Source organism: Ostrinia furnacalis, unplaced genomic scaffold (assembly GCF_004193835.3).
Source record: "Ostrinia furnacalis isolate ACB-3 unplaced genomic scaffold, ASM419383v2 OfSCF1167, whole genome shotgun sequence".
In the NCBI taxonomy this organism is placed as follows: domain Eukaryota; kingdom Metazoa; phylum Arthropoda; class Insecta; order Lepidoptera; family Crambidae; genus Ostrinia; species Ostrinia furnacalis.
This window is the reverse complement of record NW_021131406.1, coordinates 156,948-169,861: the sequence shown is the minus strand read 5'-3', so window position 1 is coordinate 169,861 and position 12,914 is coordinate 156,948. Positions and strand designations below refer to the sequence as shown.

General features: G+C 37.4%; 1 protein-coding gene and 1 non-coding gene across 2 annotated transcripts; both read left to right on the top strand.

Annotated features, from left to right (window-relative positions):
- Positions 1–736: 736 nt before the first annotated feature.
- LOC114351630 (neurobeachin-like) lies at positions 737–11,802 on the top strand. The gene is made up of 2 exons (XM_028302907.1): positions 737–843; positions 11,530–11,802. The coding sequence occupies exons 1-2, from the start codon at positions 760–762 to the stop codon at positions 11,800–11,802; spliced, it is 357 nt and encodes a 118-aa protein (XP_028158708.1). The 5' UTR covers positions 737–759.
- TRNAV-CAC (transfer RNA valine (anticodon CAC)) lies at positions 3,490–3,562 on the top strand. The gene has a single exon. It is a non-coding gene; the product is annotated as a tRNA-Val (tRNA).
- Positions 11,803–12,914: the final 1,112 nt, after the last annotated feature.

The following is a 12,914-nucleotide window of genomic DNA, read 5'->3' as shown; positions in this document are numbered from 1 at the left end:
TTTTCAAGATACAGCCAATATTTCACTCGGTCGCAAAATGTTCGATCGGCGGAAAAGCTACGAGAAACCAAAAGACACGTACAATACGTATTCGCGATCAATCATGCGTGAATTCTTGTCAAGCAACCAAAAGCGGGTATCAGAACACGAATATGCATTGTCTGAGTCTGACGATTTTGCACTGAGGACGCGTACAATAGAGATAATAGGGCATAAATACATTTGATGTCACGTGATATTGATATCCTTGATACCAGGAGAGCATAGGTAGCGAAGTGAACGTTACGCTCGCAGCCTTTGATATGATAGATTTATGTCCCGTGTGGGAGGAAGAAAGGATTTTGATGAATAGCTTCCCACAGAGAAAAGTAGTACAGGTTTATGCTGACAATACAATATCTTCGTGCACATTTTATAGTAAATGAACCGTGGCTAATATCCTATGTTATTAATCTTGTAGTTGGAAGGCAGTGGAATAAACGAGCTACAGAATAATGTAAAACACGTACAGGTTCATGTTTCATCTTTCATATTTCACTTTAAGCGAAAGAAAGAACCAAATCTCTATAGGGTGCATCAATTTTAGATTTCACAAACAGTTGATTCTGTAAATAAGCTAAGACTATTTTTATGCCCCCCATAAAAATGGGGGGATATAAGAAATGTTTACAGATCTTCATTTTTGTTACTGTGAGAATTCTTAATTTTTTTTCTAATTTATGTTTATTTTGTCCGCAGCTTGTGGGCGGCGAGTTCGACATGGAGCTGAACTTCGTCATCCAGGACGCCCAGAACATCCAGCACATGCTAGAACTGCTAGACCACTGCCCGCCGAGCCTGCAGGTGAGCTCCTTAACACTCATGCCGCCCTGGTACTTCAGAGCGCGGTCGCTTGTTAATTAACGGAGTAATTAACCTCTAATTACCGCGACAAAAGGCTCATTTAACAAAAGGTTTACAATCTGCTACTTTCTTTTGTTTTTTCTTTATTTATGAGGTTCTAGCACAGAATAATAATAAGTACTATTAGACTTAGTGCATGCAGTTTGGTACCTATAATCCTATATTTCTTTTACATAATTATTTATACTTTACCTTGTTGATTGTATGGGTATACTACATACTCCTATGTTAATGTACCCAATGATATAAAATATGTAACTAAGTAAGTACTTGATAATTGGTGTACATATTTCCGATTCTACCTATAACTTTTTCGTTGTTTAGATAATGTCTTAAGGCACGTGTATTTATTACGCAGGTATACATAACGTATATTATTATCAGTACCTAAGTTGAAACTATGTAAACAATACCTATCCCAATAGGTTGTTTATTAAGTGAAAAGCTCTATCTCTTGTAAGAAGCAACTTTATTGTATTTGTATTAGGAAACGATAAATTAAATGAAATGGAACTCTCTAAGCTGGCCAAGTCGGCGATGTCAAGTAATGACAACAGTACTTAAGTATTAAACAAGTAAATAAATATACGTGCTTAAAAGGACCTTATGAAGTATGCCCCTAGTGCGCTTTGTGAAGAAAGAGACAGCAAATTGAATGCTTCCTGATTGCCGGGTCATTTTTTGTGAGAGGCGGGACTTGGGTTGATGGGCTGCTTATTTTTTTTCTTTAACCGATGAGAGCATTCCATGCCATACTCTTGTGAAGTCATGTTGTCCTGGTAACTAAGTAGATCAAAGTAACCCTTTACTCGTTTTTGATGAGGTTTTGTTATATTGCCTTGTATTGTTGTAGGATGTCCTTTTGTATATTGATAGCTTAATTGTCATTGAATGGGCACGATAGATAAAAAAGGAATTTGTATGGAATCTTATTAGAAATATCTTTTGGGGACAACGTTAAGTAAATATTTCTGGTTGTAGCTTTTTCATATTTTATTTTCAAAGAATAGATCCACTAAAGATTGTCGGAAGACCTTTGCTACCGGAATTTCATTGATATTCTGTCCTTTATTCATGTCATTGTGATAAAATGATTTGGTAACTTAACTACTTAATTTGAATGTATCAGAAAATAAAGATAAATAAAATTTTATTATGGCCACGTTGATAAACTGTACTGAAAGTACGCTCCAATGTTGATACTGGTAGATACACACTCTGGGTATTATTGTAAAGCGGGTACATTTTAATTTACTAATGAAAATAATTTTCAATTATTGAAGTAAGTATGAAAATGTTTCTGACATCAAACAAACGTCCATTCAAAACGTCACAGGGTAACCATATAAACTGAGCTTATACTCGTATTCAGCAGTGGGCGACGAAATTGACTATTGCATTAATATCTACCCCCTGCACGCCGCATGCAATGCACGTCATTATTGAATGCGCTCTCAATTTCAATCCACCGCCATTGTTCTTCTGCTAGCCTGGTATTTGCTCTTTCAATACAATGCAAAATTAATGGTCAATTTTATATCAGTCACAATTTATTTTAATTTCGTTATTGGTTATTTAACTTATCTTGATTGGACATAATGTCTCATAGTTAATAAAACGTATTAATCCATTTCAAAATATTATACCACGAGTATCTATTTAATTGTACTTATATCTCTCTGTAACGTTTGTTCTCAGCTTATCTTTTTTTTTTGCAAATAGATTTATGCTAGATTAATGTTTTATAAGATGTGTAAGGATATAAAAATACATAATTATTATGTGCGTATTGTAAAATAGTTTTAACCTTGTGCCCGTTTGCTACTCGCTGTACTATGAGTGATCATCATTTTTTATGAAAATCCGGGATCCACGCGGTCACGCGGTTGAAGCCTGAAGCAAACGTTAGTAGGTCGTTTGCAAATTACAAAGGGTTTCAGAATTTAATAGTTCAGCAAATTCAGGGCCAATTTGAGCGCGCAATCACCCAACCTCATTTCGGTATGAAAGAAGATATGAATTCAAAATTTATCTTGAAATTCTTGGATTGCAGAAATGCTCCGCTTGGAAGTCTTTGAGTTTTATCGGGAGGGTCGGTATCGCGCGCTATCGCTCCCCCGCGTTTAACGAGGATCAACCTCCTTTGCATTCGTGCGCTCCTGGTACCTAAAGATTTGGAGCATCTTGAAACAAGGAAGCCATGTTTTGTTTAAAGTCACGTTTTTTATACCTTTTGAAATAAGTTGTTGACATTGGTGAGTATGGCTAAATATTTGAATTTTAAGTTTCATCAAAATTATTTGTATTGTTGTAACTGTATAAAAATGATTTAATTTAAAATTTCAAACTTTCGCGTTTCATTATTTGAAACATAAAGCAACATTTATTTTGCAGTACATACTCGTAAGTAGATACAGCTTGACGTTTCGTTATGTAATTAGATAAAATAATTGATAATACGACAAATGCTGTATCACTCGTAGTCATAACGAGGTCAAGATAACTAGAGCAAATTAGTTCTGCAGTGAAAGTAGATCAGATAACGTTGAGGCAAATACATAACTAAAATTGGCCACTTGTAAATAAGTTTCCGTAGTGTAGCGGTTATCACGTGTGCTTCACACGCACAAGGCCCCCGGTTCGATCCCGGGCGGAAACAGGTTTCATTTTTGTATTTTTTTTTATGTCTGTAATGGTATTTATTTTTTTATCAGAAAATTTTTCAAAAACTTGACTTGGAGGATTTTGAAAAAGTTTTTTTAGAAATCATAACTCAAAATTGTAAACGCAATAACCCAGGTAGTTCATAATAATACCGAAGGTAAACTTCGTTCGTAAATTTGGCAAAATCGGGAATTCGGCAAATATAGGGCAGTTTGTGAAAGTTATTGCTCGCTTGTTCTTAATGTTCGGTTGAGGTTCTTGGACCCTTAGTTCCTGTAATACAGAGGTTCCTTTCGTCTCTCTCAAGCATGCCTGCGTAAAGCTGTGAGCGAGGGAGAGGGTAGAAGTAAACAGAATCAGATGTTTTTTTTTTTGCAGTACTTATTTTGCATCGTCATTTTAAAACTTTTTCAAATTTTGAACTAGTAGAGTTAGATGTTTTTCGAACTTGAAATTGGTGCCTATGTAATTTTAAAGAAAAAAAACTTGTGTATGTATATTACCATAACTACCAACCACAGAATGTTTCTTTATATTGGTTACGAAAACTTTTACATTGAAATTGCTGACCTCTTAAAAACCCAAAACTAAATGCTAGCAAAGTTCTCGAGACAAAATTAAATGTAGTAGAGCGTTCTAAATCGAACTTAATTACGAACTCGCAGAGAAACGAGATCTTAAAAGATTAAGGACAGAGCTCCGGCGCAGTCGGGTAAGCCACAGAGCAGGGAGAACAGTAGGCCTAAGATGCGCGCCGTGATAACTTTTATCGACGTCAAAATGTATGGGCAAAATCGATAAAATGGCGTGATAACCGCCTATCGCGGCGCGCATCTTAGGCCTACAGTAGGCACACTTAGAAACACTTTTTAACAGCGCTCATGCGTCTTTAAGTCGTTTATAAGTCATAAATTCATTAATTCTCTTCAAATAAGCTTTTAAAAGCGCTTTAACACGTCCCAGTATTACTATTACCCTATCACTGCTTCGGGACAGTAAATGAGTCAGTGCTGAGAAGAATCAGAACAAGAAAATCAGTCCCCTTTACATGTGCTTGACCTTAATTTCATGATGAAGAAGCTAGCTCAGTAAATAATATGCACTCGGGGCTTAAGCTTAAAGAAATATTGGGAGTGAGCTCTATACATGAATTAACCCCAATACAGTCAGTATTGGGGTTGCAACTGCATCAGGTTCAAAGATAATCTGTATCTAAAAACTCCAAAATAATATTCCTTTATCTCGTTCACAAAACTGCATCTTTCCTTTAGCTACTCAATACGAGTGCACTTTGTTTATTATTTTGTAACTAAAACTTGTAGGTAATCTCCAATAAGCAGTGGCTGTTCTAATTCATGCTGCGACTTTGAAGGTACTTCTTGTTTCAGTTTAATGTACGACTGGTTTAATCCTTGAACTCGTCTAATTATATTATTTAATTATGCCCCTATGAGACCCTCTTCCACGAAACTGGTTTTTAATATCAAGAAAACAAATTGGTCGAGGATTCGAGGAAGTGACCTAGAAACATTGTTTTGTATAAAATATAAAGTAGGTAACTAAACTAAAGCGCACGTTTACCCGTGTCTTCGCCCGTGTGACATTCTCTATTTTATATTTGATTCTGATTCTGATGTAATACCTACGTTTCTTAAAAATTCGTTAAATAGTTATTGTTACGTTACATACTTTCACATTTATAACATTAGTAATTTTCTCCTGCAGCAATCTATGCTAAAAATGTGTTATTACGGGACTATTTCCACCTCTTGTTTCCACCGCTATTCCTGTGTAGGCAGGATCATACAGCTTGACCGCCAAAAACCCCACCAGAGAAGTTCAAGTTTGTCCCGGGGAAAGCTAAAGTCTCATTGGACCCGCAACGAATTAATCAGAAAAACAGAGGAGTTCTTTGTTATTAGTATAAATTGTTTATTGAGCTACCTACCGTTTACTGCAGTAAAATTGAATTAAAATCTATTTTCTTCGGTTTTAAGGCTCTATTTCCCAAAATAATACCAAATCTTCAAAGGCTGCCAAACTTAATGCCCTTTGAAAGCGTTGGCCAGTATTGAATTATTGAGTACGATTCGACTGCTATTTGTCTAAAGCTGTCGCGGCATAATTGGCGCGGTCGGCCAACAATGCGGTGACAGGGAATTGGTTACAAAGGATTATACTGTTTGTTTGGCCTGGCTGTTTTGTTTGGACATGGCGATAATGATTTACATCGATGTTCTAACCCTTTTTGATTTATTTACACGCTTTCGTAAATAGAACTTGATGTTAAATGTTTTTTGATAATGTGTGTGCGAGTGGAATAACTGATGTAGAAGTTAACGTATGATTATTCTAAACCAAAATTGTAGAGTAGGTACACTAATATTATCATTAGAATTCTACATTATGTCTGATGAACATAGACGATACGAAATTCATCGCATCAGCTGTGTCTTTTCTTCCAAAGTGTAAGAAATCACCAGCATCAAGCCCACATAATATTAGAAATAAACTAAATAGAATTTTGTGATTATGACGGTGTTTGGTGACGTTGTTGTATTAAGGCAATTTAACGCACAATGCCATATATTTGTAACAATGAGAAGCTTTATGAACGCTGGAAACATATAACAATATTTCATTCGGCGGTTATTTTGTCGTTACCACTCATAAATAACAGCAGTTTAAACGCGTGACACAATTTTTATCGGTGACAATAATTGTCGCACATTCATTTGGTCCGATAGCTGCAAGTCTACCGTGCAAACACGATCAGCTTTATCTCTTTCGCTCGGCCTGGCTTGCACGTAAGAGTGAGAAGGTCAGATAGTCCTGCACTGTGGGAGTTGGAGCCGTGCCAATGCATTCGGTGGCGCCAATAAAGTATTGGCTGGCAGTAAACAACTTAGCGGGAAACAAATGGCGCGCGCTACAATGACGATCACACATGCGCTAATTACAACGCCTAATTAGAAGCCATTTGTTAGGCGGGCTGAGACCAGTGTGACGTTTTCAGAGAAATGCTACAGCGTAATTTTATATTATGACGTAATATCATTTTTGACGAAGCGTCAACAGACAGCAGTACAACTGACGTCATCATTGAATGACGTTTATACAGGGCAACCATAAAGATGTAAAAACTTGTCTAAATCTCGAGTGATATATCACGCAAGTTCACTCCCACTACTAGGCGTGCAGAGGTGACAGGGGCCATCGAGTTATCCAAATGATGAACGACGAAACGCGGGGGCGAAGGGTTGCGCCAAGTCATCGTGGTGAGACTAAATTACCAACCAATTGCGACGTCTACAGTTTAGTCATTATCCTTCCCAGTTCGTATCACTCTCACTCACTTTACTACTCACTCACTCCACTTTTTTGTACAAAAGTGAATGATTCACGTAGTATATTCTACCAGCTGAGTACTAGGCTACCAGAATTGACCGAATGATGAACGACTCTGGCGGGTTTCAGGCGAGTCATCTTATGAGATGTCCCGGGCCCGATAGGCCTGTCAGGGGGCCGCGGCTGTTACATCCGAGGGTTTTATTAGCGACGCTATTAGAGATTTTGCGGCAGTCATCTTGCAAAATTGCTTTTATGAGCCACTAAAATTAATAGGCGTTATGTGCGAGCGTTTTTGTTACGAAAATGTGGTAAGGAAATAATTAAATTAACAGTGCGATTAATCCTTTATCCACTTGCATGATTCGTTTTTCCAACCGATTCACTTGAGCCACGGTCTTGAGCTGATTTCAATGCTGAAAAGGCGAAGATAGAGAAAGAAAGGGATGTCTGAAAATTACTGAAGTGTGTTTATTGTAGAACAGGAATATTGGGTTACTATATCGTTGCGTGCCCATGTATAAATTATACGGATAACTTTGGGCTCATTTATGTAAATAATCCCTTCGTGCTTATATGGATATTTTGAGCAATAAACATAATTATTAGTTTGTTGGTTCGCTGCCTCATTACCAGGGCAGCACGACGCGCGAGGAGATACGGATAGGAGTTAGCGCGGATAATGAACGCGTACTGCGTGCGTAACTTCGCGCGAAAGTTAGCGCGGGTTCGTTACATTCAGTCGAAAGGGCAAACTTGTTTATGTTTATGAAAATCGAGATGTTTGATGCTGTAAACATTTGGTGTGGATTACTTTGTGAAGTTAGTGTACAGTTGTTATATGATTTCATGTTCACCGATAACAAATAAACACCTCTCATAAACACCTGAAAGGAGCTAATGAACTAAATATTAAATAAATAAATAAACAAATATTTGGACAAAACAAATTTTTTATCCCATTCTAAAACCGTAAAATTGATAAGATAAGGAAATTTCGCTTCTTTTACCAAAGCATCATGAAACGTCCATATATCCTCCAATACAATCGCCATAAATTCTTATTGTGTAAAACACCCTGTCACCTTTCGACCGTTTTTATTTTCACTAAAAGACAATGTTTGTTCATATTTGATAATGCTTCCCTCCTCGCGCTGGTACATAAAAACCCTTTTTATCTCTTATGAACGCATATTTCATGCTTACTCGTTGTATTTAGGTTTTTCAGGATTGTGTTTTATTTCCATTTAATGTCTATGCATCTAGAAAACCGATTGGTAGAACTAAACAACATTGTAGCATATTATCTTCTAACAATATAAAGAAAACTAGTGAGTGATGACCTTTATATCACCACTTCATTTTAGCAATTCTGCGAACTATGTCAGTCACTTTGGTTTTTCTGCGGATCTCCTCATTTCTGATTCGATCACACAAGAAACTCCAAGTATATGATGTTGAAAATATCTTCAATTATTCCTGATAAAAAGCAGGTTAAATGATAGGAGTACCTCTAATTTCTTAATACGTGCGTTTATTATAAAAAATAATAAGTGTAAAATGATTTAATACAGATTGAAATGAACTTTCAGCGTAGCGCGAATAATATTTAATATTTTCTCAGTCATTCAATTTCAAATTAAAGCAAGAATCGTCGCGTAATCAAATCGGGGGCGAATAAAAACGCTCGTCTCTGACACCCTGCGCTGGACTATTGTTAATTTCCTGCAGGCTTGTATTTTCTGCTTATTTTATACTTAGGTATTTTTATCGTGTGACTTGACGAGTACCTACTTACTCCTGTTTTTTATTATAGCCTGGTACTTTGCTCGGAGCTCGGGAAGTAATTGGCGTTTGATATTCAAATTAATAGCTAAATTTTGGCAAGGAGAAATCCTAGGTCCTAGGCTAGCAATAATGATACTGAAATTTTTAAATGTCATTATTTCATCTCTATCCTTGAGTAAATCTTGCTGCATTACATGTGTTAGGAACACTACAATCACAGTTACTATTTAACTTTGACTCATGCTCGTTAAAGTTTTAACGATTGTCTCCGTAGTCGACGTTAACTTAAGAGCTACTTAATTCAAACTTGTAGGAGACACGACATCTTCTTGGCTCATTTACCTAATGGACTCGTCAAACGCCGCGGCGCCTCACCTGCTGGGTACAAAATGTTTCGACCTGTGTGCCTACCATGAGTTTACGTTAGGTGAGCTCGCTAGTGAATACGTCAAAAAATTCTATGAAGATTTTATTTCTTGAAAGTAGCCGCTAGGGGCGCTGCACAATATATCATACATTTAAATGTCATTTTTTTACGCAGTCGCTAGCGAGCACACCTAACGTAAACTCATGGTAGGCACACTGTACGCGAATCGTGTTTGCCTGGTATACGCGTTAATATAAAGGCAACTTGCATAGCTAGGTTTTCACGTAAACATTTTTGTCATCACTTTGCTAGTTATATTCTCCTGGTACCCGTGAGAAAAACTCAACCCTTTGGTTACCCATTTGTAGTTGTTTGACAATTTGACAGGATACTGATGCTACGCCGTTAGATAAATTATGTAGTGAATTTCAGCCTACCCAGCCAATTGCTCAGTTAGTTAGCTTCTATCAACAGAACATCATGTTTACTAACTGGTAGGTATCCTCCTAACTAATCACTAAACAAAATTACCTACTGTTCGCCTCAAGGCAATGTAACTTTATGACAGTTTCAGTTTTGTAACTGCTTCACTACCCTAAGTTAGGTACATAACAGTATACGTATGTGACTGTTTCAACTTAGAACTGATGTGATAACGCAATAACAGAAATGTTAATTTTAAAGTGACATTAGTTTACTCTCGGTCCTCTCGGTTATTAGAACAAAAAAAGATTTGAAAGTTTTGTGTATCATCTCGTATAATCTCCGCGTATTACATTTTGAATAATCTTGCTGCACTCACAGTCTAAATAATAATTTTTCTTAGTATCAGCCTTAAAAACATTAATTAGTTCCCAAGTTAGAAGCAAGTTTATAATCAAGCGGCTGCAGCGGGCGCGGGCCGTTTTTAATGAAAATGACTGTTTCCCGGCGCGCGCGTAATTTTAATTTCGCACAACAGTGTGCGCGCGGCTTAATTCCCGCTAATTTATGTTAATGGATGTCTCGCTGATAGAGGTCACAGGATTTTGCTGTGCACTTTGATCTATTGAGGCCATTTCCTACGCTTATCATAGCTGCTTTGATTTTTCAAAGTAAATAAGATAGTGCTTTAAGGAATTGAGTTATTTTCTAATACACCTCATTTTTTCTTAACAATATTCAAATCACGCATCTGGAACTAACATCTGTTTCCAATTTGTGTCCATCACATAGTGTATTTGATGGGTCAAACAGTAGTACCCTTTTTAATGACTCTATCATCTCATTGATTTTAACAATCAAACGTTAGGTACTTAGCAACAGTAGGTACACCAACTCATTTTTATCTGTAAAAATTTAAACCCATGTTTCCAAGTCGTCGCTGCAAAAACGGGAAACATTTTAATGAAGATGTCCTTTCCCGTTGCACTCGTAATGTAAATTTACGCCGGCAGTGTGCGCTCGCCTTAATTCCCGCTAATTTATGATAATGTTCCCGTGACTGAGATTATTATTATAGTTTAGGCCGGAGTGCAAGTTGATTTCTTTGGGGGGCTGTATTTTTATAAACCAGAGGTGTAGCAAACCTTGAAAAATTCAAATACACATAGATACACCTGAAGCGGTAAAAATCTATTTCATGAAATTTTCTCAAAATGTAGTAGTAGTATGTATTAAGGTTCAGCTAAACCAACGCGATCACACGCGATCAGCCGGCGTGCAGCAATGGCGATCAGAATTAAATGCATTGATCGCCATCGCTGCACGCTGGCTGATCGCGTTGGTTTGGCTGAACCTTTACGAGTAAAATGATTTATGCAATTTTGCATACGAATTGAAATTTGGATGCTTCGAAATTACGTACGTACTCTGCCTCTAAATATAAACTTTTTAGTTTTGCTGCTAAGTAAGCTTCCAGCTCGAGCGGATTACGAGCTACATCGTCGTTCTGTTTGAGTCCACTAACTAAAACTATAAGCTTGTGTTTTCATTTTATCCATCTCTTTTGTGTATGACATCTCAAGGCGAGTGAGAAAGACTTGAAATAGTGATGCGCTGAAGTTCCTCAAGACTTAGTTGCCGTAAAATTTTATCCGCAATATCTTGCCATTTTTATCACTGACCTCGTATTCTGTTTTATCTGGTTCAACATTGTACCTACAGTTATTTTAATTTATGCTGACATATCAAATTCAAACTTTGTAACCGAATTTGTACCTATACTTTGACAGACGCAACTTTATGCGCGTGAAGTTGTTTTTTTATGCAGCACAAAGCAGGTATTTGACCGCAATCGCACCTGATGTTAAGTGAGATACAATCTAGGATGGTATATCTACCCTGTAGTAAGTGCCCGAATTATAGTGCTCCGGAAAGACAGCAGCAGGCAGCAAATTCCAGTCTCTAGCTGTTTGCATGTATAAGTGTATATTGATGAGATGTGGTGATGCGTTATTTATCGATCGTTTCTGTTGCAGGCGGAGATATGGTCGGTGTTCATCGCGATCCTGCGCAAGAGCGTGCGCAACCTGCAGGCCTGCACCGACGTGGGGCTCATCCACCACGTGCTGCAGCGGCTGCCCAAGGCCGAGACCGTCGTCGCAGGTGAGCCCCTTTTATCTTCAGCATATGACAGTCCATTGTTCGACAAGCATGTCGCTAGTAAGCCCCACTTAATACGCCATTTTACCGTGTCGCAACCGATGAAAAACAAAAAGTCAGTAATGCGTGTCCATTCCAGAATGCCATAATGCCTATCCCAATATGTGGGCTACCTATTCGAAGATGTTGTTTGATAGTAGGTACTCACTCATGATGACGCACCAATGACATGGCATGTCAGGAGCCAGGCCTCCCTGAATGATAACCCTAGATGCCAATTGGCGTCTCACAAGGTCAGTAAGACCTCCAGATTGGTGAAGGAGCGACTTAATCTGAAAAATTTGCTGGCATAAGCTGGCAGCAACTAACCAAAGGTGCCATAAAGAGCTTTATCGACTTGTTTCGAACCACCATAAGTGTATGTCCGATTATAAAATAAAATTTAATAAAAAATATGTCTATGACCAACGATAACTTATTATTCAAAAAACCATAAATACATACAGCGCCCGAACATATAACCTCCTCCTTTTTTGAAGTCGGTTAAAAATATTCATGGTAGGGCTGCAGAATCTTATTCTTGGTATTGAACCTGCATAAGTGTGCAGGAGATAATTGAGCTGTTTAAACCTTTAGAGGCACCCTTGCCACAAAAAATAAAGGGGCTACATAAGCCCCGCCCTTGTAACAGGTATGCAACTTAAATCTTTCTACCTCCTGATTCCTCGTGGTACCCTGGTAGATAAAGGCATATTTTAACACCGTTTAGTTGCAGAAACAGACTTTAAACTCTAATGAATCATTAACTTCTTACACAAACCAACATTAACAAGAAGTGTCAATCTTGCACATTAGCTTTGCGTTGCACATTTTTGCTTAAGAAAAGTTTCTTAAAATAATTTGGGCGTATATCTATACGTGGTATTTTTGAAAAGGTCTGTTTTATTACTCGAGTTTTTATAATATGTATTAGGGTATATTACCTACGTAATATTCGGCAATAAGTTTTCAGTTGACATAAAATTGTATCCATTGTCTACGTAGGTTGATCTTTTCAAGTACAAATAAAAACAAATTATTTTGGAGCTTAATCAGACAACTCTGAAATAAAGTATCCTTGAAAATATTCAAGATAGGCTTGAAGACCTTGTTTCTCACATTGAACCTGCATAAGTGTGCAGGAGGTAATTGAGCTGTTTAAATTTCTTTTAGAGGCACCCTAGCCACAAAAAATAAAGGGGCTTCGTAAGCCCCGCCCTTG